The following is a 24,330-nucleotide window of genomic DNA, read 5'->3' as shown; positions in this document are numbered from 1 at the left end:
TTTTAAACAAATAAGGGACAGTGACATGTAGCAGCCGGTTGCCTGGTGTTTGATTTTATAAATTGCAACAGGCAAGGGAGGGAGTCGGAGGGGCTGATCATCATACAGCGTGTTTGAGTAAGAGTAAACAGAGCAGTAATTTGTTAGGCTAGATCATATGCAGGCAAACATTGTGTATATGCTAACATTTCTAGTTGCTGTTGCGCTCCCACTGTTCCAGACGTTCATTTCTTCTTTCCATTCCGTATGCGTTCCTTCGAAGTTCAACGGCAATTTTTGGTTGCAATTTTCAACAACTTTGCTCTGTGCCCTTCCTCACAAAGACAGAAATTAAAATCATGTCATTTCCTGTTCTTATTACAGGTAGATTTGCAGAAACAGGAGCAGGCCCATTTCGAGGCGAAGCGCATGCGCGAGCAGACGCTGAACGAGAAGAAGAAGCAGGTGGAAAAGCAGAAGGAGTTTGCGGAGAAGGCCGAGAAACGGGTGAGCGTTGTCAGGGAAACGGCACGTCAATCAACACCGTACTTAAAATGATAGTTCAAATTCAATATAGATGACATGAGCTAAAGGCATGGCAAATGATCTGAATCTAAAGTGATGTGATATAGTGGTGACGTACTATTGATAGATCGCACGACACGAATACCTTTACATTGGTTGATAAAAATCTACGGCAATGGCGTCCCAGCATCCAACATTCTCTGTACCATGTCTCACCCCTCCAGGCCCAGCGTGCCACCTTCCATGCCGACGACCACGCCCACGGTAGGCATTCAATCCATATTTTCTAAAGACTAACATCATGGAAGTTAAATTGGCACTTACGAACCAACAAACCTGCGTTAGATAGTTTTAAAGAGCAAATTTGCAGATAGATGTGCAAAAGCTAGGTGTGACAGGTCATTCGGTGTAACATAACTAGCTGCTGCCGTGCCGCGTGCCTGCGAAGCTGGAGTGTTACGCTGAAGGGCGGTTATACTGGCTTTATAGATACAGATACAGATACAGATACAGATACAGATACAGATACAGAGAAAATTCGGCCTAAAAGCAATTAGATGATCCACTTGAAATATAACTAATATGTCGTAACTTCTTCCCAACAGACAACCAGGTTTCCCACCTCTCCATCACCAAGAGCGCGGAACAGATCCAGACTTACGAGGAGGCTTTCCGCCTGATCAAGGAGGCAACTGTGGTCTTTGACATCAACGTAAGTAAGACACTATCCAACTTACGATTGAGGACATAAGACAATGCCTTAACATTAGCTTAAACTCCTTTTTAATCAAATCATTGCATCTATATATCATGACCCGTTTCTCTGTTGTCCCACCCAGGGCATCGTGTGGCAGTTCCAGTTAGTTTGATTATAGAATGATGCCAGTACCTACTTCATTTTTCATAGTTTTTAACAATACGAGCACAAGGCCTACTTATGTGAGTGGGTCATACAAAAAATACTGTACATATCGTCCGTTTAGTATGGCCACGGGTGTCAATAATTCAATCCTCTTTTCGCGCATTTTTTTGTATATACAGAACATCCAAGTTTATTTGAGTACTTTTTTTGTACCCAGGACATCGTGTGGCAGTTCCAGACGCAGGACGGCACGACCCGGCACCTGGAGAAGCAGTGCCGAGACGCCGAGCAGCTCCGAGCCAAGCTGCGGGAGGACAAGGGCAGGGTCACCGCCGAGTTCGAGCAGCTCAAGTTCAGCGGGGAGGCCGGGCTCTCTCAGTGAGTGGGTTAGGGAGCAACAGTACGATTATGCCATGTTTACCTCCCGTATTTGTTAAGTGTCCCGAGGTTTGTGCAAGAGGTAAAGGTTCAGTTACTTTAAGGGCACCGTCCTCGGGGCTGAAATTGGGAGGCCGTTGGTATGCACAAGGGCTGCTTTGCTGTTGGGCTTTGCTGTCACCTACTTATCTATATTGTCGGCATAATCCTCCTTCGTCGCAACACACCAGCTTCGCAGTAGCAGCTGGTTATATCACACTGAACGACCCACCAGCTCATCAGACCTAACCTTAGCACCTTCTAGATCTAATGTCTCTCTCGTTGTTTTTTTTTTCAATAAGCAGCGTGTGATTCTAAGTGTTCTTTTATCTTAAAATGTCGAGCTGTTCAGTCGAAAATTTGCTTAAGTCAAGTTTTTGTACCAGAATGAAACCAGCACATATGAACGTTCAAAACGTGTTCATGTCTTTGCTCTATTTTTCCTACCAGGAACGTGCTGCTGTTAGAACAGATGGGAGACCACGTGAAGCAGGAGGATGAGCGGCTGTCCCGTGCGCAGGCCCGGCTGGAGCGGACTCAGAACGTGCTGAGACAGGCCACAACCGGCATCCACAACCTCATGGGCAAACTCAGCAGCGTCAAGATCAGCGTTAAGGTCAGAGACTTTCCTTATTCACACGTACAGAAACATAGAATAATACATGCCAGGCTGGAGAGGACACAGAACGCGCTGAGACAGGCCACAACCGGCATCCACAACCTCATGGGCAAACTCAGCAGCGTCAAGATCAGCGTTAAGGTCAGAGACTTTCCTTATTCACACGTACAGAAACATAGAATAATACAAGCCAGGCTGGAGAGGACACAGAACGCGCTGAGACAGGCCACAACCGGCATCCACAACCTCATGGGCAAACTCAGCAGCGTCAAGATCAGCGTCAAGGTCAGAGACTTTCTTTATTCACATGTACAGAAACATGAAATAATACATGTACAGAAACATAGAATAATACAACCTCATTGACAAACTCAGCAGCGTCAAGATCAGCGACAAGGTAAGGGACTTCCTCTGTGTTCAACTTCTAACGTTAGTGTGTTTGTTAGTTTAAACTTTATTTATTCATATGAATCTCAAATCGGGAGCGGACACAGAACGCGCTGAGGCAGGCCACCGCCGGCATCCACAACCTCATGGACAAACTCAGCAGCGTCAAGATCAGCGTCAAGGTAAGGGACTTCCTCTGTGTTCTACTTCTACTGTTAGTGTGTTTGTTTGTTTGTTTGTTTGTTTGTTTATTTGTTTAAACTTTATTTATTCATGAGAATCTCAAATCGGGAGAGGACTCAGAACGCGCTGAGGCAGGCCACCACCGGCATCCACAATCTCATTGACAAACTCGGCAGCGTCAAGATCAGCGTCAAGGTAAGGGACTTCCTCTGTGTTCAACTTCTTATGTTAGTGTGTTTGTTTGTTTGTTTAAACTTTATTTATACATGAGAATCTCAAATCGGGAGCGGACACAGAACGCGCTGAGACAGGCCACCACCGGCATCCACAATCTCATGGACAAACTCAGCAGCGTCAAGATCAGCGTCAAGGTTAGAGACTTCCTCTGTGTTCAACTTCTTATGTTAGTGTGTTTGTTTGTTTGTTTGTTTAAACTTCATTTATTCGTGAGAATCTCAAATCAGGAGAGGACTCAGAACGCGCAGCGTTAAGGTTAGAAACTGTTTAGTTCAAAGAAACATCAAATAATAGAAACGAATAGATAAATACAAAGTGGCGGTGGACTTAGTTTACTGCACAACGTATTTATTGTCGATGCCACTTGTACATCATGGAAAATAAAATGACAGGACACTTAAACTTATTAATAGTAGATGAATACAGACTTTCCTCTCCGTTCAAGTTCTAATGTTGACACAGGCCGCACTTCATATGCGGTGATTTCAGTGGTGGAAAAGTTAGTTGTCCCTGTCCTTGGTGCTGAATTCAATAAGGAGCTAGAAATTTCTTCCTTTTTCTGGTGCTGGTGTGAAACGCACTTTGTATGCTGTATATCATTATTGAAAACACAACAATGCAAAAGATTCATGATGTTGTCCCTGTTCTTGGTGCTGAAGATTACCCTTTCTTTGTACATCTGATGTTGATGTCAACCACATGTCGAACGCAAATCGTTCATTATCCTTGGTACTGAATGTAACATTGGGGCAGAAGCTAGTTAACCATTTCACTCTACTTCGGATGTTGATATAGACCGTGTTTGGACCACTTGTACAAAATGTACTTCATAAACGTACACACCAACGTTATCCCTGTCCTTGGTGCTGAATGTAATATGAGGGTGGAACCTGACCTTTTCTCTCTGCATCTGATAAAAACCGCTTTGCACCGCATTACACTACCTTATGCAGCTGAGTTATGCTAGTCAACATTCACTCTGTTGTACCTGTCCTTGGTTCTGAATACAATGTTAGGGTAGAAGCTAAACCTTTCTTTCTACTTCTGATGTTGAGGTAGACCGTTTAAGTTAAGAAATCAGTTTTTACATTTGGATGTAGTTAGTTAGGAAGGTCGTGTAAACGTGCATTTCCAAGGGCGCAGCTGCAAGGACAAAACGTCGGGAGAAACGGCGAGTATCGAACTCGGGGAATCACTAAGCTCCTAGTCCAACACTCTACCAGTTACGCCGCGCACGCCGTCTTTGTTACAGAAGTTCCCGGTCCCTTCGAGTAAGATGGAGGTGCGGGACCATCTGGACGTATGCGAACAGAAGCTGCTCCTCCTGATGAAACAGCTGCAGCTCAAGGTCGGGCCGCCAGGGGCCGAGAGGGACAAGAATATGGCGAGCTCTGGGGTAAGTCTACCGGCCCACGCACTTGATACATAAACCCTTTTATGTCATACCTGTGACGCGAAAACGTTCGATACGGGTGTTCCGGACCGGGCCGTACGTTTCCGTATCACACAGGTTCGAAAGGCGTATCACACAGGCTCCATTCGAATAAATCGAACTGTTTCGAGCGGGCCGGTTGGCAATTCGAATACCTGATTCGGACGTTGGAACATTGCTGTTGCAACACTTATTGTTCGAGGGCACCAAATTTGTTCAACTTCTGGCGCATTTCGCATCAAAACATGGGTTTTCTCAGGTGGGTATGACATAAATAAAATACAACACGGTGTATTCCGCATCACCCTCGGTCTCAGCCCTCCCGCGGGTCGGATCACCCTCCGGCCTTCGGGCGATCCGACCCGTGGTCGGGCTGATACCTTGGGTGATACGGAATACACCGTGTTGTATTCTATATTGACGTATAATCAGTTTATGCAGCGGAGCGATGGATCTATTTCGACTGGTTGCGAGAAAGAAGTTTTACCGGATTTTTTCGATTTTGAGACTTCTTAGAAGGGCTATGCTACAGTGGATCAACCTGAATTAAGCTATCACCCGTTTTGCTTCTATAAAACACAATGTTTTCTACGGTCGAATATTTCAACTGTTGACTGCAGTTACCACCCCACGCACTTGATATATAACCCTGCGACATACTTTTGCGGTTATCTATCTCAAATGGTTGAAGTTTGTTATCCGATCGGATTTCTTCGATTTCGATAGACTGATACGAATGGCAAGAAGACAAGAATAGACCAAAATGGACCTTTTTTGCTCCTAGAAAAGACAATATTGTCTATGGTTGAAAATGTTTGAATTGCAGTTCCAGGCATTCCTGGAAGGCGGCCTGCGTAAAGACAACGTTAGGATCACCGTGGAGAAGGAGGAGTCGGACTATGAAGGTGAGAATATCTTCTGACCTTCTGTATTTGTCTTGTGAGATTCTTTGTGTGATTAAGCAAGATCTACGGATCATTTTTTAGAGTTTTGCAATTTTTCCAACTTAATATTATTCGGACTTTTATTCCCTTTCTTTGTACATCTGATGTTGATATTAACCGCATTTGGACCATTTGAACGCAAATCGTCCCATGTCCTTGGTGCTGAATGTAACATTAGGGCAGATTAACCGTTAATTCCTTGTCACTCGAGTACGTACGAGTACGAGTTTCTGCCCAGTGCCTGTTACTGAATATCGTGAATATCGTTATCTGTTTTATATTGAGATCTCCATTAGACTTTACAATTTTCTCGTAAACTCTATTCTTCCTGGAGTCCATAAAAGTACACATTAAAGTTACATGTACCTTTAATGCCTTGTCGCCCTCCCCAGATACGTACGAGTACGAGTCGCAGGAGCACGAGGAAGCGCTGTCCCGCTCCGACATCAAGCGGCTGGGAGACCAGCTGTTGGACGTGCACAGGCCCAAGAAGAAGAAGACCAAGAAGTCGAAGAACTAGACGGCACAGTTATCGCTCAAATGATGCTTGAAAAAAAAACAAGTTTGACAAAAAGTTTAATCTCTGCTTTTGATAGTTCTTGCTTCCACCGTTGATTCAGGACAGAGAAGACTAAGGAGGCTAAAAATTAGACGCCACTAACCCGCTCTGTACTATTCTACAAAACTGAATAAAAGACGTTTAGATCAGCTTAATTCCACCATTGTATCTGTGATTTCTATTTTCGTTGCTTTTCCTTCGTAAAATTGGCGTCGTCTCTTTGCTTGCAGTACTCAATAATATCGCCAATAGCGCTGCTATCCACTGGACTCTGTGCACGAAGCCAACATGTCTCGTGTTGACACTCAGCGGAGTCTGAAACAAGAAAGCTTTTAAAAAAAGCTGGCCGGGGCGCATTTGGAAGGACTACCTCAAAATTTCATGTTGTGTTCCAGTAAAATGTGCATCATTATTAAACTAGAAGTTTATATCTAAAATCTATGGGAAGTTGGCTGGAAACCTTTGTTCACTGGTATAATTGGATTTTCCGGCGTACTTTTGTGGGCGGAATTGTATCCCTTGTGTGCGCTGTGTGCCGGATATAAAAATCGTAAAAGAAACTCCGGTGCGAGACCACAGCCAAAGGCGGGAAGAGGTCCCGGATGTGCATTGTCGTTCTTTCTTCTGCTCACAGGTCTCATTTGCTTTCTTTGCTTTGTATGATGTTCTTTGTTCTGCAAGACTCTCTGTCTTCTGTTGATAGGTTTGTTTTTCTTGTTTGTCCTTGCATATTGCGCTTTGGATTGCAAGACCTTGCACTTTTTTATCATTTAAATTTGATGCTGCATTTGGTGACATTACTAATTGATTCAAGAGGCCTTCATTCCTGTTCTCTGGCATAGCACTTGGATGTTTGCTTGTGGTGCATGGCACAATGTTTTTCCCAGTACTTTGGTTACAATGTGGTGCAAATGGAAATGCTGTGTTTGGTTGTTGTAGGTTCTCTTTCGTAGATACAAACTCTGGTTTAACCAAGGTGTATGTGTGTTGTTGTTGAACTTGAAAGCAGTTTTCTGACTCAATCATAGAAGAAACATTGCTAGTCAGATTGATAATGTGTATACCAGTAGGTTCAACTGATAAGAAAACATTTTCTGCTTGTACTGGGACAACCTCAAAATTGCATGTTGTGTTCCAGTTAAGTTGTTGCAAGAATGAAACTAGATTGCTGTTTGAACTGTGCATGCTTAAAGTAGAAGTGCCATGGCTATCTGGCAATGCTGTTATGGGACTTCTGGCATGTGAGTCATAAACAAAATACTTGTTATCAGCGTGCAACAATGCTACTGTTGAACCAGTTATTCCATGTGCTGTTATGAAAAGACAAGTGTTGGATTCAGCAAATGCTGCTTCTAGGGCTTTCTTTAAGGTGTAATAAGGATAGACTGCTTCTGTGGCAAATATGTCTCCAGTGTAAGACTCTTTTATTGATACACGTACAGTATTGTTGTAAAGTTGCAAATAGTCTGGAATATCATCAACGGAGAGGAACTCCACACCAGATCTTAGTGATGGTTTTATGTAGGTGTATAGTGCATCTCCTTGAAAAAGTACACCATCAAGGTCTGTACTTGTCCAGGTAATTGCTTGTCTGCAAGTACTGTGGTTAACAACTGCCATTAAAGCATTTGCAGTGCATTGTTTGCCTCTATTATCTCCACTGAAAATGATGTCACCTTGGTGGTATTTTCCCGATAAAATAGATTCACACATTGTTCACAATATATGTGTTCTTTGCTTGACTTTATTTGCACAATGCACAGTGCTCAGTGGCACGATTGAGTCTGGTGTGTGCAAAATGCACAGTGCTCAATGGCACGATTGGTCTGGTGTGTGCAAAATGCACAGTGCTCAATGGCACGATTGGTCTGGTGTGTGCAAAATGCACAGTGCTCAATGGCACGATAGGTCTGGTGTGTGCAAAATGCACAGTGCTCAATGGCACGATAGGTCTGGTGTGTGCAAAATGCACAGTGCTCAGTGGCACAATTGGTCTGGTGTGTGCAAAATGCAGTGCTCAGTGGCACGATTGAGTCTGGTATGTGCAAAATGCACAGTGATCAATGATCTGTTAATAGGTCTCAAGGTCTAATTTGGTTGGATCAAGGACTCTCTTTCAAACCTCTTTGGTTGGATGCAAAATGTAATGCGTAGATTTCAGCAGAAGAAGTATAAATGTGTACTGTGTAAAATCTTATTGAGTACAGACTTTTGCTAGCTGTAAGTTTCTGTATATTACTGTGTCACTTGTATATATAGCAGAGAACAGTCTAAGGCGTCACTGAAACAGAAAGAAAATATTGTCTTGATCACATAACATCTTACTAGTACCAACAAAAAGCAAAAATCTACAAAAGTTCAGGTGTGACATCTTGCCAACTGCTTTGCTGATTGTTTAACAGTTAGCTACAATCCGTTGTTTTCTACTATTCTTTGGAAATGTATGTTTTAATGTATTAGAATCCGATCCATCTTTTCAACTTGTACGATATTTTTACAATCAAAAATGCCCTGCATAATGCCTCGCATCGGCTCAAGCACAGTGCACCATTAAACTATCTAAATTCTCGTCAATCCCCACACACTGGTTTTACTAAAAAAACTATATACCGTTCCTTGGAAATATGTTTCAATGTGTCCGAATTCATGATCACTATCTTTTCAAATTGTACGTTACTCTTACGATCGAAAATGTCCTGCAGGACCTCCTGCAGCTGCATATATAGACGCACGCCCCCCTCCCACCCGCACGTAAACTGTTCCAATCGTTGCACAATAAACTTGACTGTATACCCTCCACAAAATCTTTCGTCAAATGTCGTGCTCATTTTACTCACATGACACTACGCCTTAGAATGTAATGTTATATTTTAATACATCCGAATTCCAGAAAGATAACTTTACAAACTGTACCAATTTCTGTACGATAAAAATCTCACCTCCTCCGCACCGTCAACGCCCGTGAGGGTATTTACCGGAATAACCCGAAATGACCCGGAATAACCCGGAATAACCGTAATATTTCTTGTTCCCATGGCCATATATACATTATTTTATGCCAAAATATTGCATTCTGCGATCTTAACTTATCAAAGCACACTGTATTTCGGTAGCTTTCATCCTTTATTAAGGTTATTCCGGGTTATTCCGGGTTATTCCGGGTTATTCCGCTAAATACCCGGACCCGTCAACGCTATCGCAAAATGAACCGTGCGATTTAACGACAACTCCTCAAATGTTACATGACCAGTGTTTTACTGCAAATCAAGAAACATTTTCCTTTCCTAGACTTTGCTAATGAGCGCTGCAATGTTTTCTGTACGAGTAGAGGTCATGGATAAACAGTATTCTTACAACGTTTATTTGAAGGGCTAAGAAGGGCTGAGAATTGTCGTAAAAACGCACGGTACATTGCGTTTATTTGAAGGGCTGAGAAGGGCTGAGAATTGTCGTAAAAACGCACGGTACATTTTGCGACCATAGCAGACCCATCCAAGGACGAACCATTAAACCGGGCACAAAGCCGGGCGCCTTCGGCGCCCCGGCAAAAATAGTGACAATGCTGAGTACACAAATGGAAATACATGTACTATGTAACTTGTCTAAGGATTTCTATTTTCAATTAATTACCCACCCAAAATATAGCAACTTCTTCCCTAGGGCAAGGTAAAGTCACAAGAGCAACGTTATAAGAATCCGTTCCAAAATACGACTACGAAAGAAAGCAATCTCGTTACAAGCTTAAGTCGCCTTGTCAGGGGTAATGAGGACGTACTTTTGTTTGCGGACAGGGCAAGGGAAGATATTACTGCACAGATTAGGGTAAAGGGGACACCGGATGCGGGTCGCTGACCTAACGGTTGGCAGGTTGTGATTGCAGGTGAGTAGTATTCAGGTGATGTGTCCCGGCAGGTGTTGTCTTTGCGTGTTCCGCCCGGTGAGTACACCTGTCGGGAAACTGTCCACCTCAGCAGCACCGCGGCTTTACCTGTAAACACAGCGGACTGGGGTGCTGGTGCCGAATAAGCTGTGTGTGTGAAATAGACAACACACGATACTGTTATATTGATTGGAGTTGAACACACTCAGCATCTCTCTCTCTCTCTGTCTTTCTCCGTCTGTCTCTAGCTATGTGTGTATGTGTGTGTCTGTACGTGTGCGTCTAACCCTCCCTCTTCGCTGTGTATGAGTATGTGTGTGCGTGCGTGTATGTATGTGTGTGTGTGTACGTGTTTGCGTGCGTGTGTGTGTATTTCTGTCTGTATTTCAGTTCTTCTGTTCGTACCAAACAGCTTAAGTTGCATCTGTTTCAATTTCTATTTGTTTATATGTTCAACCTGACAGCAAAACAAGATATTTCTGCACGTAACGCTATGTCCCATCTCACATTTCACAATAAGCATGAACACTCGTCTTTGCCATGATGTTGTTCTTATTCTATTATTCCACATTTCCAGCGTCAGACCTATACGCAAAGCTAAACGTCTGCTCTATTCACTCAATTGTTGCTCCGTTACTCGTTACAGCAAGATGATGATTAGTTTTACTTTGTCTGCCAGCTTCCTGAATGACCCTCATTACTCCATAGTTACTACAAACCGCGGGAAGCTATTATTCCAGCGGTCCCACACTTTGTCATGGTTTCACACCGAACCCATGATTTATCATCGAGAACATAACAATAGAGACCAACAATAGAAACCTATATTACAACTTAACGGTACATCAGTGGATATTGTAATTATGTTAGACCAATAATGTGCAATCTATCACAATACGTATTGTATGCTTATAGCACTACAGATGGGTACTACCATTACTGGTAGACCTATAAAGTTTAAAGAATAAAACATCTAAATAATAATTACAGATTTGATTAAAAACATCAAGCTATCGATAACTCAAAGAATGGGAATGAAAATGATTTATTTGTAGGACACGTACATCGCAGCCTATAGGTTGAATTGTGTGATACATTACAAGTATATTACAATACATTACAAGCTCACTTAAAATATTTAAACAGACGAATGAGATATGCCTAAAAGACTCAAGGTAGCAAATGAAACTAGAACAACATACCAGTATTTGGTACAGTGACATGTATACCCGCCCCTGCCATATTTACGTTTATGATATCTAAGCCCTTAGTCCAACAGAAAACACATCACTACTTCGTAAGACCTGCACGGAAACCGACACCTGTTACTGACAGGTCAGGATGTTTGTGTTGTCTCACGTCTTCTGTCCACCGTTCGGATGAAGATGTCGAAGTAATTTGTACGTCCGTCACTCAAAATGGGAGCCCATTGAAAAGTTGACAACTTAAATATGTGATGCTTCATATTTCTTCCTTGTAAAAGATGGGACGCTTCTTTTCATTTGTCATTTGCGTGTTTTTAATCATATGATACAATCAAACCTCCTTGATACAATAAAGCTAATATATCTAGTATTTACTTTCAAATGCGTTGCAATGACCACCTGGCAAATTTGACCAATTTTTGCTGGACGTCCCTTAGATAACTTTTCCCATTGACACAAGTACAGGCATTAACGCTAGTTCACCTTAATCTGTGGGGTAACCTAAATTCGTTGTTGCAAAAACAGATTTCAGGTCAACGACGTGGGTATCAACATTTTCAAAATATTGCAATGGGAAACTAGCTTCCGTCGACTTAACGATCCCAAAATACCCTATTTTCATATACAACGGATAAAGGTTACCCTACGGATAAAGGTCAACTAATGTTAACTACCCCGTACATAGTGACCACCTGTCTATATAGACCAGATTTTATCGGTCCCCTAAATGGTCGTTTTGGGGAGGTTTGAGGCTGTTCTTACCGTTTGTAACATATTTCTTGGAAATCACAGGATTTAATGAAACCAACAGATTTTGTTTTTGATTGCCTTACTGGTCAATTAGTCATATATACAGCTGGCTTTTGGGATTTGAATTAGTGACTGTTCAAACAACGAAGCCCCTTGTTCCTCTCGCGCACTGTTTCCGTTTGTTTTCGGTTCCCTCCCGCCCTTCCGTTGGGGCAAACTGCGGTTTGTGTACATTTTGCCCTGCCGTTTTGTCTTGAATGCGTCCCTATGAAAACACGACATTGTTTTTGCCACGCACCGCGACCGAATTCCGTCCCGTACCGACACGCACCGGTGTGTCTGTGCGCTCGTCACTGTCCGGTACTCAGGGCAAACACGTAACTTATGGGATCGTGTGGCATTACCGTAAGGATTCGAACGCAGAACCCATGGATATGTCTGCAGATGTCCTGGGTTCGAATCCTGGAATGCCACCGATCTTGTGCCATTTGGATACAAACTTTGGAAGACTTTCCCCACTTCACCCAGGTGTAGAATTAGTACCTGATTTCGGTTGGGGAGGAAAAAGGCGGTGGAAGGAGAGGGATGGGCTCCGCCTTCCAATAACGTGCCCTTGACTTAGTGAAGAACAACCTATATATAGCTACTGCCCATACGGCCTCAAAAAAAGATACTTTGTCAAGCCCCTTGTTCTTTGTATGTGGTACTGCTTTAGTAAGTTAGTAACTTGACTGCAGTGCCACATTGTTCTTGTCTGTCCTAAGGTCACATTTCCAAACCGGGTCCCGGTTTGTGGAAACGAAAAATAGAAATGTACACGTGAAAAATATGCACAAATAATGCCCACGACTATTCCGTTTTCGCCTTGTGTAGTTTGGTGTCTTTTATATGATACTTTTAGTTCTCGAAAGTTGCCCGGCCGGGCCCTTGTTTGGAAATGTGACGTAGGCTTCTTAAATCGGGAAAAACACGTAACGGGCTCTGCCAACCGATACCAAATACGGACCCTCAAAAACACCACAACCGGAAATGGAAAGGATGGATTTCGCGGATTTCCTTTTGAGGCTCAGCACCAAAACGAATAGATGATGAACCGTGATGTCCTTTTGAGCCAGTCTAAATATGATTTCGTTACATCAGCGTATCCTACCGTTCTGCTACATTTACAGACAGTGGGGTCACCTTAGTTTCCAGGCAGGCGTGTCAGCTGGATAAAAAAGAAATCTGAAATCTTTCATTGAGACACAACAAAAGTACAGCGACTTTGTAAGGTCTACATGTATAAACAGCTACTTACAGTACAACTAAACACACATATGGATATCTATAGGTATGAATAAATCAACATATGAAAAAGAGAGAAGAATTTGGCCAAATAGGGACAAATTACTATGGGTTTTCAGCCAGTCTTTTGCAGTTTACCCAGCCAGTCGTTTCACTTCTAGGCCAATTAACTCCTACTACTTGTACTATAATCTCGAAGCAGATCCTACAATGGCATAAGATAGTACCAAACTGGCCAAGGACTCGTAGTCAGCCAAAAAGTGTCCATCTAACTTGTAGCCCCGGTAGCGAAACACACTCTCAAGTCGGCTACACTCCTCTGCCAGCTTTTGATACTATCTTATGCTAACGCAGGATCTACTTGGAGATTACTGTACTAGACTTTTATTCCTAACTTGGCCAAATTCCCCAATTATTACTATTCGACCAGACCGGAGTCTGGCAGAGACTAGTGTCACCTCGTGACGAAGGTTCATTGACTTCTTGCAGCGTTCCACGTGGTTATAGTCCAGCGTCTTTGTTTGTCTTGTTCCATGGCCAAATACAGTGACTCTTTGTCACATGGTAATTATGTAATCACTCGGCACTGTACCCTTGTGCAAATACTTGAAATGGAGTAACATTTGGGGTCATAACGGTACACATCTCGCCGTTTCTTCGCTCTAGCGCAAAATCGGTTGCTTATGCTTTCCCTATATTTCAGTCCTTTGTTTCCCTTTTGTCTGGGTCAAATCACTTGTTATTAACAAGGATTGTCGGATTTCTAACAATTATTCAGGTGCTAAGCCGTATAGGGAATAATGAAATAGAAGAACTCTGGCCTCTGCGGTTGCTCGTTTCTGAAGTCCGAGAGTCCGCCTGGTCGAATAGTAAAGGGGCAATTCGGCCAAGTTAGAAATAAAAGTCTAGTAGCAGTTAAGTTGGCCTAGGAGTGCACTGACTAGATATACTGCAATCGACTGACTGAAAACCCATAGAGCATAGTAACTTATTTTTTTTCCTTTTTGGCCAAATTCTTCTCTTTTTTTTTTGACAGTCACACGTCTGCCTGGAGACTACGTTTTTATGTGTTAACCGTTACATGTGTGAGATTTGGATTAGGTTGCACACCGCCTCCGTAAGAGATGACAAAGACACGACCCTCCCATCTAAACAGAGCCAATGTACCGTTTAAACATGATGGAGGCGAACCCAAGACGGAACAAAGGCGCAGCTACCAGCGACAGGTGGCCCCCAGCGCACACTTCTCGCCAGGCCCGCTGGGAATTACCCATCGTCCATCGCTCGGGCATAACCACCGCCATGTTATTACCGAAGGGCGGCGTGTCCTTCAAACAATAGAACGTTTGTTTTCCGTAAAGACGGGTCACAAGATTTAAATCAATAACGACTCTTAGCGGCCGGTATTTTCCCACAGAGATAGACATCTCTCGTCGGGATGGACGGCATACCGACCGCCGACCCCCGGGCGAAAAACAAGCGTCTTCTGAACAGAACACCTGTTCGAACAGATGGCGTCGCTAGGCAACCGCATAGAGAGAGATCACGTACTATTTTGCTTCCTGTGCACAGCAGGCCGTTTTCTTCTGCGGGACTCTGTTGGTGATAGGGTGCAATGAGGAAAACAAGTGTGCGTCTTTAATACTTGTTTGTACGTATTCACATCAGTCGACCGGTGTGACCGCCTTACGTGGTGACACACCAGCTTCGTAGGCACGTGGCGACAATTGGTTTTGTTACAGCGTACAAATTGTCGCGTTTCAAACACACATGTATAACTCTTACTGTTATCTACATATACTTAATGAAGATGATAACAAGTTTGCTTCTACAATTTTTCCTCTGAAAAACAAATTTTCACTCCAAGTTCAATTCAAGCCTGCAATTTAAAGCAGCTCTGAAACCTATCAAACCAACTGATAGCGGCCTTTTGGCAGTTGGTAGACACAGCAAACTTGACAAAGACCTGGCCAAAAAAGAAACCAGCATGAGAGACACATTTTATTTTAGTAGGCGACAAACCATTGAAACATACGCGAGATTCTAGGACTAGTACAATCGTCTTAAATTAAAAAAAAGAAGAACGTCGAAATCACGAACAATATTCAATCATTTAAACTTATAATGGTTCACCTTTGTTTTCGTTAACTAGGATGTTTCTCCCATTAATGGTTATATGTCTGAGTTACAATATTGAGGGTGGTCCTGGGAACGGCTCTGATCATAAATATTAACGTTATTCGTTAAAATCATTTCGTTTGAATTTTCCAAGAGAAAGACCCCCCACGAGCCATGAAGTTCGTTATTATTAAGATGCGGATAGATCTTTTCCTTTGTGTGACCCAGGTTCCGTTGTCATGGAAACCCGTTCACCCCTGCACGTGACGCCTTTTTTTCTCCCACACCCCTGAAGGGTGGATCATCGGCATCACGAGTTCTCGGCGGGAGTCAATATTTAGAGAACTCCGGCGCTGAAGGAGACGTCAGTGCCCGCCCGGCCGGCGTCCATTGAGAGTCTCTCCCTCCCCAAACATCGCCTGGCCCCTCTCCGTCGTGTGACCCTGCCGCACCACGTTGTTCCCACGACCCGAGGACAGAATGGTCCATTTGTGCCGCCAGGTCCCCCTCTTCACCATCTGTCCTTCTGACTGAATACCCTGCTCTCCAAGCAGATGTTCGGCTCTGGCTGTTTTATTATTCATTTATCTATTTATTTTAGCCTTGTTGAAGGTGTTTTTTGGCCGGCGGACATGAAGAAAACGTCACAGAATGGAAAGGATTCTACACGTCTTATACTTCTAGTGGCCCTATGGAAAGAGCGAAGTGAGCTAACGTTTGGCCACTCTAAAGACGGAAAACGAGATTTCAAACCTGCACGTTCCGTACAGTACCGTAGAAAGTGGCTAGGTGGCCATTTATCGAACTTGACCTTTTCATACACAAAGAAACGGCACCAAAGGCACATCCTTAAGTGTAAAGGTAATAGGCCGCAAAAGACGTAAAAAGTAGCTGAATGGACCTTTAATCTGAAGCAGATTACACTACACCGAAGGTCATTCACCCCTCCCGTCTAACTCTACACTCCTACACAGCCGAAGTGCCTGCTTCCTAGTGCTCGTGTCTTTTCTCCGCCTCACCAGATTTCTTACACCTCAGATCCCAGCGATACAAGAGGGCATGAAAGTCGACCCTGCCCTTTTGACCCACATTCAGCCCCAGTGGATGGTTCTAAAGTGGGCAACGTCACTGCTTTGTCTGTCACACAGTAGCCCCCATTTTAGCCAAGGAAGAACCAGAACAAAGACGTTCAAGATCAGTTTTATGTTAGTACAGCCAAGAGGATGTAAACAAACTTGGTTTCCCTTAATATTTATTTCCGTTTAAGTATCGTAGTTTGGTCAGTGATACCCAGAGACAGATGTTTACTCGTTTTTGTTTGTTTGTTTTTTTGTAAGAAAAAGGGCACCGTTTCAAAACCTTAGAAACAGGAATAGGTGGCAGGCAAAGAAACAGTTCCGTTCGGTGACGTTTCTTTTCGGCAAGATCAAACTTTCGCACTGACCGTCGTCCTTCTTTGAACTGTTTCTCTTTTTCTGTATTTTTGTCCTCCTGTTTTTGTCGACCACCGGTTGCACATACGTGGCGCAGTTTTGTTTTTTTTCTCCCTAACAGCTGCTGTGAGAACAGGAGACCTGACAACGGTAACTTCTGTGCCCTGCCAACCACCTGCTGGCGTTTTGTTTTCCCGCCATTCGGGAACTTTCCCGCGCTTTTTCCACCTCAGGTCGTCTGTTCTGGTCACCACGCCTAGCAGGAGGCCTGACGTCAATTGTCCCAGAGTCATGGCCGTACTCTAACTATAACTTACAAATTAACCCTCATAGACCTCCCGTTTCAGGACATTTAAAAGAGATTTTCATGGCGTTAATTTCGGACTGCGATTAGGCATATTTTTGCGCTGTTTTTATTGATTCGTAGCAGACTAGATTGTACGTAGCGTACCTAGAGGACAATGTATTCATATGTTAATATTCACATTCATTGATTGGGGTAAAGAAGTATTTCATGGGCGAAGGAGGAAATCGTAATAGCAGACTCCAAAATCTATGGAAGACAACAATAGCAAAATTGAACCATTAAACTTTCATCAATTGTAGACCTTTGCCATGCAAAACCTTTGTCGCTGATTTTCGTAGTAGCCGCTTCCTGTATTTATAGTGCCATTTCCGACCTTGCATCGCTGTTTGGACGCTGTTTAGTCTGAGCTCGAGACAGCAGGTTTTGTGAGCTGTTGTGAGAACGGAATTTCGGGAAGGACAAATGTTTAGTGTCTGTTGTCGCCTGTGGTTTTACACCAAGGGAAAGTGAAGGAACGAAACAAAAACAGTTTTCAAGCAAGCGGTTTCCGCGGAAAACAGTAGAAGTTACAAGAAATTACTAATTAATATAGACAATACTGTGTGACTATCGTTATATAATCATATTCAATATTTTACTTTTGATGAAATTTTGAAAAATATTTGAAATGGTAATTGTCAGGAAAAGATATTGTATATTTTCTTGCCTAAGTTGTCACGACAATTAAAACAAAATCATACTATCTAGGTCCTGTTCCCTTGTCCGATTTCAGTTATCATTGGATAAAGCTTTACATATTTTGTCATACAAGTTTCGCTTCCAATATCAGTGATAGAACTTACGTAATAACGCGTATATGTATCCAATACAAGAACCAAGATAACGTTATTTCTATCGGACTGTCTGAATCATAGCAAAACCGTTACTTTCCCAATCTGCCACATGTTTAAAATGTAATAAATCAAACCTGTAGCAATTCTACCAACAGTTCTTGCGCAATGGACCGGAAACTATCGGTACATTACTGTAGCCAGTAACAACAGCATGCAAATGAGGACATTCAATTTAACCCTTCAAGCCGCAGTGAAGAGTTCAGCGGTATTTTTATCCCATCATAAAAGAATAAATTTGCCACGTGAATGTAGAGTCGTTCCCATACGTCCCTCTGGGGCCTGGTAGTGCCTCTGGCGATGTACCATGGTCTGGCATATGGCAGTACAAAAGGCTGGGCCCCTACAGAATAACATAGTAGCCTCACATACAATTGTATGTCTAACGGCCCTGCCCTCCCACCATTCAGCTAATGACAAGGTGTGAAAGCCAAACGGTTACGGAGGCTTTTTTTCTCACAGTCTTTTCCTATTGGTTGTGGACGGATTTTTAAAAATACGAAATGTCTCGTCCGGGTTCTACTGTTGCTAGGGGCGACCATTTTGGACGACTTTTTTTTTTGGATGGAGTGTATGTTGACAAAGTCGCACTGTTTGTATGTAGTGTGTGAAGATGGTTGGGAGAAAGGTGGAGGAAATAGAAGCTATGGGAAAGTGGACGTCGCTTTGACCGGTCGCAATGCGGCATGACGGCGCATTGTTCACGGAAGTGACGTGTGGCCTTCCCACGGAGCGGGGAGAAGTTTAATGAAAGACCGGACCACCGGACACACCGGGACGTGGCGCGAAAAGGTGTCTGTGCGAGCGGACAACGTCATAATTTCTGGATATTATGGCCAAACCGTAAGGCAAACGTAGACAAAAGATTTTCAACCATTTGCTGAAGATGGTTGACAATATCACGGATCGGAAAAACGTACTAACAGATCTACTACTGCTTGAGAAAAGTTTTCGCTTCAAATGCATGAAAGAAGCGATGAATTCAAATTCTTAGCAGTCGGTCTTGACCAGTGATATCGTTATTATGACCCTCAACATCTTTTGACTTGTTTTCTTTATTCGTTTTTCTACAATGACGCATGATTAATTCTGTGACGTGTCATCAGCTGAAGGGAAATATTTTGTGAGTCTCCAACAAAGAAATCAAACTCAGACACACCCAGACGTTGCGCGAAAAGGTGTCTGTGCAATGTCATAATTCCTTGCTATTACAGCCAAACGCAGACAAAAGCTTAACGATGCCTTTTATTGAAGATCTGCACACAACATTACACTAATAAAAACATACCATTTGAGGAAATGTTCTTCTTAAAGTGCAAGAACACGTGAAGAAAGTCACCGTTTGTATACTATTCGTCTTGACCAATGATAAAATTTATGATTATTACATTGTCAGTTGGCTCGTCTATGACGACATAGAAACAATCTGTTACGTCACCACTGAAAGAAAAAGAACAAAGTCGCAGGGGTCGTCTAGAAGGTAACACGATTTTCACGAAATAGTGCTTGATTAAACGTAGAATTCTACTAGTTATAATATTTCCTTCATTATACATTATGCAAGATACCCATTATACCGGGTCTTAATGATTGATCATAGACACAATTGTACTTAATCTGACCAAGTTTCGTCTTAGGTTGGACAAGTGATTCGGCCAATTTTTGCAATTGTTGTCTTCAATTTTTGTCTTTTTTTTTCTAAGGAAAATTTTATTTCTTTTTTGTTTGTTTCCTAGTTGCCTTTGGTTCTTTGTAAATAGCCTTAGATTCACGGTAAGAACATACCGCCAGACTTCCCGACGACGTCACACAATAGGTGTAACATTAGTAAAACAAAAAAGGTCCTTTTATCCCTTAACATCCCGCCCGACGAGACCGATAACCCAAGACGTCTCTCTGTCTCCTCCAAGAAAAGACGATGTCTTCTCAATTTGCGAGGAGCCCCTCCCGTTGGCAGGGTGCCGTGGGCAGGTATGTTTAACCCCTGACCCGGCCATTGTGTCCGAGTTCCCGACCTTTTACATGCCTTTTGCCGAGGCCAAGGAGGCTTTCAATCTCCTTGCCGAGGCCTTACAAAGCGGACAGTGAGGGTTAATACGAGTCCAGCCACTTCCCAGACACTTCCCATCGCCACGCGCATTGATACCGATTTGGCGCGGTGCATTCCGCGGTCGGAGCGCTTTGATGGAAGTCTTCCGCGGTTTAGAACAGGTGACTGGGAGAGAGAAAGAGCGCAGTATGGTGTCCGTGGTCTTCCTTAGCCTCTACCAGGCCTTCTTAAGGGGGTATTGAAAGTAGGCAATTTGGAAGTAAGGTATCAAAATCGGACGTTCTGCTGTAGTACCGTAACAAACCGACAGGGTACCCAAAATCTATTCAGTCCGAGGTTTCATCAAGACCTACCCAAATACCAAGTGTCAAGGCAATCCAACTTAGACATTCTTTAATTATCGTGTTCACAGTATCAAAGACACACAGACACACACACTCGCGCGCACGCGCCCACACACGCACGCGCGCACATACGCACATAATAATTGACTGGCCAGGAGAGTCAGTTCTCGAGAAAGGTAACACTTCCCCCTAGGGGAAAGGGTTCCTAATGATGACCAAGCAGCACTTGCAAAACAGCCAGCGCAGTAAGTCTGCTAGAGACTAGGTCTCCCCCCCTGTGCTCCGGTTTATCCCTTCCGTTCCGCTAGGTTAGGGGACCGGTGGGAAGACGGGGACCCAGACACTCCCCGTGTGCGTGAGGAAGCGGTCATCATTCCTGGTATTGTCCTCACCGTCTCTAAGCGGGGTTCTTACAAGGTAGCAAGAATGTCGCTCTTTCTTTTATTTGTCAGCAAAACGACTATAACAGGATGATAAAGTATCTAAGAGTGAATGAAGCCGGACAGTTCTATTGAGCGTTTCCGCAAAGGAACAAATTCAAATGAATTCCTGCATTGGAATTGATGGTGTAATTGAAAAGGAACAATTTGCCATGTCAGCAATAATTCAGATTAAAACTACAAAAAGGAACCTAGATACTCAGAAACTAGTCATGGCAAGGGCATTTATGTAGCTGGATTATAAAAAACTATAATAGTACTTTAAGCAAGCACATTATATAGAGATTGCTTTAAGCAAGAAATGGTTAAGAGACTAAGACTAAGAGAAAATTATTGACCGATGCTTTTTAGACTCTTGGTTCCTGGAGATATACATTTATGAATTTAAAGTTATAGGAAAGAAAAAAGAGACAATGGTTTCTTTTTGTCTTCTTTCTTTCTAGTTGTCTTTCTTCTTTTTCTTTCTTTCGTGTCTTCTTTCGTCTTTCATTTTCCTGTTCTACACCGCTTTCAAAGAGCCACGATGGTCACCACAGAATGCCCGACCAGTGAGAACTTTAATCCTATTTCATACCTCAGAAGCAGCTACATGTACATCTGCGACCTGAGTCAAATTTCAGTTCCTTTTGTCAAAAATTGATTATTGTCCAAAAAATCTGTCTTTACATTTCCTTGCGTGATGTGACAATATCACTAGTAGTTAGATATGTATGGTCGAAATACGTTGTGCAGTTAAGTACTGAATATAGATCCCTTCATGTCATGAGAACATCGTGATCACCTATAGACAGATTAACGTTGTTATTGGTAATTGCCTACTGCTCATCGAGTGACTGGGAGAAATGATGAACATGTAAAATTCACAATTTGGCCAAGTACAATGGATCATCCCCATTCTTCTCGATAAGTGTGTTGGGTTCTTTAACGTATAGAGTTTTGACACCTGAAACTCCCCTGTTGTACACAGAACAGAAAGCTTAACGTCCCCTCCGAAGGACAACCACGATTGCTAATCTCCAAGCAGATCTTGCGGTGGAAGTGGTTTAAGACAGTAACATAAGCTGGGGAAGGAGTTTAGTCGGCAGAGGAGTATTATTCGCGGTGGAATGAAACTCCTCTGCCGACTTCCCCAGCTTATGTTACTGCCTTAAACTACCGCAAGATCTGCTTGGAGATTATGTGATTGCCCATTTTCCGCACGTCGCACCACATTTGATCCCCAGTCGTTACAAACCAATCGGACATCCTGCCGAGCCGACAAGTCTTCAACCAACAACAGTACTGATCCGCATTGTTCTGACTTCCCTAATCTAGTTTTACGGGGTTCGACTTCTGAAGATTTCAAATCCTTTCTCAGGTGTCTGTCTTAAAAAGGGAGTTAAGGGATTTGGGACCTCCTGTTGATGGTAAACATTCGATGGAAACTTGACACCAGATCATATGTCTGAGTCATGGTGAGAATATGCAAATGTAGGGACGGTAATCCGCATAATCCGCTTACGTCATCCACCGTGACCGTGACGTAGTGCACCGATGTCGTTCTCTAGGTGGGTATCAGGTTTCCTCTTTTCAATCTGTGAGGAAAGGTGGTGGACACAGGGTCTGAAAGAGAGATGAAGAGAGAGGGAGACAGAGACAGTGAGAGAGAGCAGGAGAGGGAGAGGGAGAGAGATGGAAACACAACGAAGAAGTGGAGGTGGGAGGGAGTGGCCAAATCAAATGAAACACAGTAACTTTAGAAAGCTCTTTTAACATGCCGTTTTCAAAATACCAATACGTGAATAAAGGTGTCACTAGAAATGCCTTCGAATGGGTCATTCTCTTTGATGAAAAAAGAAGATTGCATTTTAAGTTACTAAACGCAAAAGTATCAATAAAACAAGTCAGAGGTCGCACAAGAGATGGCAAAGAAGAAGACATTAAAAGTGACGAATCGCCAAACGATTCAATTTGTAGCATGCAGGAGAAGAAAAAGTTGTTTTAGACGACGTCTATGGCACAGCGGGAGTTTGAGACCCCACACATTTTTTTTTTTGACAAAAATATACAATCACCGTGCGTGTGAATCAGCTGAGAGAAGAAAAAGACGAGAGAAAGGGAGAGTAAAAAGTACTGTAAGGTATTGACAATGGCGCCCACAGAAGGAATTCCATTGGCGCAAACTCCCTTGCGCTGAAAGCCGAAGCCAGGTCATGTTCCACAATAGAACAGGTGCCTTCCCGCCAATACCAGCTGCCCCCGCCACAAAACCCGCTACAGACGGGTCGGACCTGGAGGCCTCCCGGCGGCATTCAGGCCTGTATGATGTTGTAAGGGCGTTTGTGGGGAGGGGAGGGGAAGTTGGAGGTACCAGTGTTGTAAGCCGGTACCGTGTCGAATAGCAGGGCGGCTGAACTGAACGTAATGTCACGTCGTGTTAGAAAGTGCGCAGATTACGTCCAGTAAAACTGTAGACAAGGGCAGTATGAATATCTGTAAAGTTCACTATTTGGTATTTCAGTGCAATATTTGAGATTTTGGCGTAATTTCTTTCTTAGAAAAGAATGTATTTTCGATCACAGTGCTTCGATTGACGTGGCTATCTCCTGACCTGTCACTTTCCCTTCCTTTCTTCGTCCCTTTTTTTCCTTCCTCTTTCTTTCACCCTTCTTTCCTTCTGTCTTGCTTTCTGCCTTTCTTTCCTGTACTACTTCCCTCCCTCTCACTATCTTTCTTTCTTTCTTTCTTAAGTCCTTTCCACCCCCTCTTCTCCTTTCCATGGACCATTACCACTTCGTACCAGGTGAAGACATGACCGTGACTGATACGAACACATGCCGCCTTCAAGGCGCCGTGAAATCTAAGATCCGACACAAGACAGTGAACGCTTTCATTGCTCAAGACACCTTTAAAGACCGAAGCCGACAGTGAGACGTCTTACTCAGAGTCTCACACACAAGGCCTGGTCTTGTGAGAAACGTGACTACGATAATGGTGCGTTTCTTACCTTCAGTTGAACTTTGAACAAGTGGATTGTCTGGCTCCTTCTTTCTCATGATTCATGGTTAATCTACTCTCAGAGCAGAGGTTATGGGGAAAATTGTGACCATTTCAGTCTTCTCCCGTATTCCGTGGTGGGGAGCGCGGACAGGAAATCGGGAGGCTTTAGAAAAAGGCCACAATCTTCCCCATAACCTCTGCTCGGAGAGTCTAGTTATCCGGCCTGCAGGCCGTATTGAGTTTGTCGTGAATAAAGAAAGATTCAAACAAACAAACAAAGCTAGTGTACAACCTATAGATGGTTTTAGACCCGAATCGTCTCAGACAAATATATATTTTATATTTCAAGTTTACAAAAACTTCGGTGACAGTTTTCTGACAGCCCCCTTTTCCTATGTAGAGGGTTTCCCCACAGATACAACTGGTCAATTTCATTTAGAATGTCAGAGACAAAGATTAACACAACACGTAGCCATTGGACCACACGACAGCTCAGAGCCAGGGCC

The 24,330-nt window shown here is 43.3% G+C and overlaps 1 protein-coding gene across 1 annotated transcript in view; it reads left to right on the top strand.

The window, feature by feature from the left end:
• LOC118421007 (coiled-coil domain-containing protein 151-like) overlaps nt 1–6,251 on the top strand; it is a 6,744-nt gene extending 493 nt beyond the window's left edge. The window contains exons 2-9 of the mRNA XM_035828139.1: nt 364–486; nt 729–768; nt 1,110–1,216; nt 1,584–1,744; nt 2,234–2,399; nt 4,462–4,605; nt 5,468–5,546; nt 5,978–6,251. Coding sequence (XP_035684032.1) covers nt 364–486; nt 729–768; nt 1,110–1,216; nt 1,584–1,744; nt 2,234–2,399; nt 4,462–4,605; nt 5,468–5,546; nt 5,978–6,105 — 948 coding nt within the window. The 3' untranslated portion in view covers nt 6,106–6,251. The remainder of the gene's footprint in view (nt 1–363; nt 487–728; nt 769–1,109; nt 1,217–1,583; nt 1,745–2,233; nt 2,400–4,461; nt 4,606–5,467; nt 5,547–5,977) is intronic.
• Nucleotides 6,252–24,330: the final 18,079 nt, after the last annotated feature.

This window comes from Branchiostoma floridae, chromosome 8, assembly GCF_000003815.2.
Source record: "Branchiostoma floridae strain S238N-H82 chromosome 8, Bfl_VNyyK, whole genome shotgun sequence".
NCBI lineage: Eukaryota > Metazoa > Chordata > Leptocardii > Amphioxiformes > Branchiostomatidae > Branchiostoma > Branchiostoma floridae.
Note: the sequence above shows the minus strand (reverse complement) of the source record. Positions and strands in the feature narration are given on the sequence as shown.